Here is a 6,614-nt window from a genome sequence, read left to right as displayed (position 1 = left end):
ACCTTTTTCATCTAAGAAATCCCTTCTTGTTCTGAAATTCTCTAATTCTGTGATTGGTAAAGGAAAAAAAAAAGGGGGGGAGACAGCTAATGGTTTTGAAGTTATTTAGAAGTTATTGGAACCAAATGAAGTCAATAGGATATAAACTCTTCAGTAACAGTAACCATTGGCGGCTTGTTTTTTGTTTGTAATTTCTAGGGCTTTTATTTTTAAAATTTGTTTGCTCATAATCAAAATGTATTAAGAATTTTTAAAATTTAATTATAAGGAGGTCACTCATATATGGAAATCTTAACTTCTTGTGTGTATTTTTCAGCTCCTTTGAAGTCACAGAAATATCCTACCAATGAAGCCAGAAATACTGCCAGCCTCTTTGCCAAAGCCATCTGCAATGCTCCTCCCCAAAATTGTTCTCCTATATCCCCATACTATCTTCCTGCTTTTTCCTCCTGTGGTTCTAGCTTCAGAGGATGTATAAGATGCTGCCATTTTAAATCCAACAGAAGTTGATGCTCCCACTCTGGGGGTTGCCATGGCTACCTCTTTACCAAAAATCCAAGAAGATCCCATAGGCACAGGCACCAGGGTTCTTTCTGCTAGGACACTGGTAGCATCAGTGGGAGAAATGTGCAAACTGGGGGCTTCCAGCAGTGGCTGATATAGAGGGATCCAGGAGCTGTTGATAAATTGTTTCTCTTCATCCAGAGGAGCAGCTTTGGCAAGATCAAAAGAATCAATGATCCCTCTAAGAGGCTAGCTTCTCATCTCCCTTCTTTCCTGAGATCAGAACTGCTGAACAATCCTTGTAGTACCTCAGCTTTTATCAAAAGGCTCTTTCTGCTTTAATCTTCCAGTCCCCCAGGCTAGGACATCCTAGAAGTCATCCTGGATTCCTTAGTGTTTCTCTTTCTCCCATACCCAAGATGTTGTCTGTCAATTTCATCTTTTCATCTTCTCTCAGATATGCCACCTTTACCTCTGCAATATCTCTTAAATAAGCCCCCTTTTCTCTGATACTGACATCATTCTGTTGCTAACCTTCATCACCTCATACTTGGACTATTGCAATAGCCTTCTGGGGGGAGTCTGGCTGCCTTAGTTCCTTCCTCACTCTAATCCATCCACCATTTAGGCACTAAAGTGATCATATCACCACCACTCCCATTACCACCCCAACCTACTCAATAAACTACCTTCACTCATTTCTGTCATGTCTGACTCTTTATGACCTCATTTGGGGTTTTCTTGGAAAAAAATACTGAAGTGTTTGGCTATTTCCTTCCCCAGCTTATTTTTCAGATGGGGAAATTGAGGCCAGCTGGGATAAGTGACTTGGTCAATAAATGTCTGAGAACAGATCTGATCAGGAACATAAGTCTTCCTAAGTCTTCCTGATTCTAGGCTGGACAATCCAATCTGGATAGTATTATCCACATACACTCAAAAAATTATAGTGAATTCCTGTTGCCCAGAAGGAAATATAAAACGAAGCCTTTGAAAACCTAGTTTCTCCTACCTTTCCAGTCTTCTTATACCTTATTCTTCGATCTTGGTTGGATAACCATTTAACTAACAAGACCCTCATCTCTTGGCTTTGGACATAGCCTCTTACTGTCCTCCATACCTGGAATCCCTCCTTGACTCTAACTACTGACCTCTAGTTTAAATCTCAACTAAAACCCCACCTCCTAGAGGAAACCATCCCCAAGCCTTCTTAATTCCAATAACCTTCCCTCTATTCATTATTTCCTATTTATCTTGTATGCAGTTCACATTGTATATAATTGTTTTCAGGCTATCTCCCTCATTAGATTGTAAACTCCTTTGGATTTTTTTTCAATCTCCAGCATTAGCGCAGGGCCCAGCACATAGGAGGTGTTTAATAAGTATTTGATTGATTGATTGACCTTCAGATACCCAAGTTTTCTGTTTGCTGATGAGTTGACTCCCTCTCACATACATTTTGGTGGAATCCTTGGCATTAAAATGCTCATATCTAATTACTGACTGTTAACAAAGCTTATAATCTCCTGTTATTTGCTATGTCCAATTTGTTCCTTGTTCCCCTAGCTTGCTTCTCCCCTCAAGCCATCATGCCCTTTCTCTTCTTTTTTTCCTGTAGCATAAGGGATGATTTAAAAATGACCAAGCCCACTTCTTTGCTCTGTCCTCAACCTGAGGGAACATGTTGTCTGTCATTATGTTCTTTCCCCTGTGCTCCAGAATATAGCTTGGCTTCTGAGCACATGTGTAAGGGAGAACTGTCCCTCAGGGATCAGTTTAGATGCTCAATCTGTGCTTGATAAGTTTAGGTACTCAGACTGTGCTAGGAGGCAGAGAGATTTGGTCCACTCTTCTCAAGTTCTTAACGATAGGTTCCATTGTAAAGTTACCAAAATTTCAAAAGAGCATTCCTCAAGAGACTAATTTAAGAAAGCAGAAAGTAAGACCTTTATATATGTTAACTCACATGAGGCTCACAACATCTCTAGGAGGTAGATGCCATTAATATCTCCATTTTACATATAAGACAATTGATGCTAAGAGATGTTTAATGACTTGTTATCACCCAGCTATTAACTATCTGGGACTCTATTGAACTCTGGAGTCTCCCTAACTCCAGCACTCTGTTCACTACATCAGAACTGGCTTTCTGTGCAGTCCATAACACTCCAGAGTGAGACCAAAAATACTTTAAAATATAATTTAAAAATACCCAAAATAAATAAAAATGCAATAGAACATACATAATGTTAATATGCTGGGATCTTTATGTAGGGATATGGGCTCTATATCTGAGTTTGATATAGTGATCCAAAGTACTTAGCTACCCCTAGTGGTTTAATGAACGCTTGTTGATTGATTAATTGATTAGACTCACCTGCTTAATCAATTACCACAGAAGATTTTTAATCAGAGGATTCTTGTCTTACAGCTGCGGTGTATTGTTAGTCACTACTCACCTGCTCACCAAGTCATTCTGGGAAGATATATCCAAGAAGCTAGCCAAGATATCACAAGTCTTTCACAATAAAGCATGATCTCCAACAGCAAGATATTTGTACCAAATTCTTTCATCTCATTCCCCATTTTACAACTGGACATAAGTTTCCTGGACAGATTCTATCCCCTTCTCCTTCGTTCTTTATCTTCTCTTACTCCAACTTCCGCTTTGTCTAATGATGAAATCAAGTCTGGTCTTGGTTCAAATTCTTTTATGTGTATGTAATAGGTAATACTAATTCTCAGGCCAGCCACCTGAAGTTGAAATGTCATTGGTGGTCTTTATTTTCTCTGTGTTATCTTTTTTTTTTTTTTTTTAGTTTTCTTCATGGCACTGAATTTTCCTAAATTCTCAGTTTTGGACCCCTCTGATTTATTCCTTGGTTCAAAAACAACGAGGAGATTGCATTAGGGGCCTAGATGGTCTCTTGAATACAAAGATTCTGTTATCCACAGAACATACCTTATCATGCCTCTGCTCTCCAGATCTTCCAAGAAGTCTTTTGCCTTTGTAACTGTACACTTAGTCTGTCATGAGATGCTTTTTTCCCCAAAGAGAAAAAGAAAGCAATATAGAAAGATCCAAATCTCCCATACTAGATAGTTCAGCATCATGGAATCGGGACCTACATATTGATCTAAATTCTTCAAAGATGTGTAGTTTCATCTGTGTGGGTAATTATTTTATGTATAATCCCCCCATGCCTATCTTCATCATTAAATAAAACCATTAGGATGGCAATGAGATAGGGAGTCAGAGAAACCAGGTTTTATTCCTGTCCCTAGCATGTTCTACCTATGTGATTTTAGGTAAACCATTCAACTCTTGGGGCATCGGTTTTTTCATGTGTAAAGAAAGTAGTTTGCATTTTGTAAAAAGTTCCTTGCATTTTTAAATCCATGATGCTGTAAAGCATCTTTTATTTAAGTGATGGGATTCTAGGCACTGGGCTAATCAAACAGCTGGCAGTAAAAAACCAAGATTAAGTTTACAAAGCCATAAAAAAAATAACGCTAAATTGACAATTTAATATAGAGATATATAAATGTTCAGAAACATAGTCCCAGGAGCTTGCAAGGTAAAGAATGTACAAGGAAGGATGGATCTCCAAACAACCGGAGACTCTTTTACCTTTCCCTCATATCTCAATCTAACACAAAGTGTATCCTTTTCACACAGACACATACATACACACAGAGCTTCCTTCCTGGTAAATGGAGCCATGTTGGAAAAAATCAACATGCCAGAGGCAACCTGGCACTTCTCTGGAGTGATTTGAATTTCCACGTGCACCACCTACAATACTCACTGTGCAGGACATGAGTGATGGAAGAATTTGGCTTGGGGACATGAGCTGTCACCAGGGCATGCATATTGTGAAAGAGGCCCCTCCCTCCCATAGTAGGAGCTCATGTTTTCACTAGCCAGGTGGCAGTCTGGAACCTGTATAAAAAGTCTTCTACCTGGTTGCCACTCAGTTCATTGCTCTAGAAGTGGCGAAGTCCTTTGGTTGAAGAACTGGGTGAAACTTCCCCTGGAATCAGTGTGAGGTAAGTCTCACAGAGGGACTTGCAAGGGGAAGGCTGTGGGGAACCAAGAGCATGAGGATAGAGCTATCTGGAAGTAGCTTAGTGGGATGGAAAATTTTAGGTTAGAATTGGCTGGGACTTCAAAGATCTCCAAGGCCAATTCTTTTATTTGACAAATGAGGAAACTGAATCCAAAAGACATGGTGTGGGTTAAAGTCACATTGCAATTTATTTTGCCTATTTAATGGTAGAAAAAGGACTAGAACCTAAATTCCCCTGTATTGTATACCAGTGTTCTTTCTGTTCCATTATGTTGTGCTCTTTATGGGATCCCCTATAAGTATCTCTCTTTATGGGATAAATGGGAAGATGAGGAAAGAAAGAATGCAGAGAGGAAAAACCAGGATTGGAAGAATTGTCCAAGACACTCTATTCTTTCAAAGCCTTAAGAACACCTCAAGAATATGTATGTGTATATTTATGTATACTGTATATAATGTGGTATTATAGGATTGAATATAGTATTGCATATGTATATTATTTATAAATGTTTGCCCTTATGTGTATATGTGTATAGTAATATCTACAATATTTCATTTTTATACCACCCTTCAAGACTTTTTGGGGTTAGTGGCAAATTATCAGCTCCTTGTAGAAAACTCCACTCTAAAAACAGATCCTATCTTGGTCACTTTCCAGGTGTATGACTATAGACAAGTCTTCTCTAAACCTCAGTTTCTTCATCTGTAAAATGAGTTAGGCCAGATAGTTTCTCTATAAATCCTTCAAGCTCTCAATCTATGTGGACTATCTAACTAGAAGTGTGTATTGCTGAAAGGTTACTCTGGGAGTATCTTCATGGAATGCATTTAATATGCCAATTGTGCTGTACTTCAAGAATGGCTAGTTACAGGTCTGGAAAGGAAAAAAAAAATTAACTTGTGTTTTACATGTGGCACTTTCTTCTAGGTTTATCTAGCCAGCAAAAAGATGTCTTCCCAGGCTCCTATCAAAGGTTATCCCCAATGCTCTTCTTCGACCCCTATGCCAGCTCCCACTCCAGCTCCTTCATCTAGTGGCTGCTGTGGATCCAACTCAGGAGGCTGCTGTGGGAGGTCCAGCTCTGGAGGCTGCTGTGGGTCCAGCTCTGGAGGATGCTGTGGGTCCAGCTCTGGAGGATGCTGTGGGTCCACAGGTTGCTGTGGGTCTAGTTCTACAGGATGCTTCGGAGGTTGCTGCCTACCTTCCCGGCGACGTAGGCGACGTAGGGGCTGCTGCTGCTGTGGAGATAATGGCAGCCAGAGATCCCAGACCTCTGTAAGCCGGGGTGGCTCTGGCTGCTGCTCTGGAGGCTGCTAAGTCGGCCCCAGCAACAGAAGTGAAGACCAGCCCATAAGAAGAATGGTAGAAGAGGCTGTTTCTGCTTACATTCTCGCCTTACTCCTCTTCCCCTTCCTCTGGAGATGTCTCAGGGAGCTAAGAGTCCCCCCCGCCCCCGAAACCTATATCTTTCCTCTGCTATACATGTAGAGGGCTTTCTCTATAGATTTCTCTCTGTGGACTCAGCTATATTTATCTTTTTTTTTTTTTTCATGGTCTGCAGATAACAGGCCCCTTCACATAATAGGCCCTGAATCAGTATTGGCTAACTGAACTTGATTTTGTGAATGTGTGATAATAAAGCTTACAGGAATTCCTGTAATTTCTCATTGTTTCTTATTCTTCAATTCTGTTTTGCTACTTCTCTGATGAGATTTTTCTAAGCATCTTCTGTTAGCAGGGAAAGATATACAAATTAAGTTCCTGTTTTGATCATGGAAAAAGCAACCCCAGTGCACTAGACTGAAGAGTAATCTTAGAGCTAAAGTAATGATAGAAAGAAATTGGATCAATTCCTTGCTATTACCAAATGAATGCCGTGTCAGATGGATAGAAATGACTCCACCTACAACAAAAGTGTTGCAATATCTTTGATTTAGGATGGCAGTTCTCTTGGGGCACTCCTGGTATGCCTGACTCAGCTACCAAGTGTTTCATTTTGAGGCAGTAATAGTTTGGTTTCTGTCTTTGGGATATGAGGT

The 6,614-nt window shown here is 40.0% G+C and overlaps 1 protein-coding gene across 1 annotated transcript; it reads left to right on the top strand.

The window, feature by feature from the left end:
• Nucleotides 1–4,460: 4,460 nt before the first annotated feature.
• Nucleotides 4,461–6,235, top strand: CRCT1 (cysteine rich C-terminal 1). Its single transcript, XM_051992479.1, has 2 exons — nucleotides 4,461–4,554; nucleotides 5,503–6,235. Exon 2 carries the CDS (start codon nucleotides 5,524–5,526, stop codon nucleotides 5,890–5,892), a length of 369 nt encoding a protein of 122 aa, XP_051848439.1. The 5' UTR covers nucleotides 4,461–4,554; nucleotides 5,503–5,523; the 3' UTR covers nucleotides 5,893–6,235.
• Nucleotides 6,236–6,614: the final 379 nt, after the last annotated feature.

Source organism: Antechinus flavipes, chromosome 4, assembly GCF_016432865.1.
Source record: "Antechinus flavipes isolate AdamAnt ecotype Samford, QLD, Australia chromosome 4, AdamAnt_v2, whole genome shotgun sequence".
NCBI classification, from domain to species: Eukaryota; Metazoa; Chordata; class Mammalia; order Dasyuromorphia; family Dasyuridae; genus Antechinus; species Antechinus flavipes.
Note: the sequence above shows the minus strand (reverse complement) of the source record. Positions and strands in the feature narration are given on the sequence as shown.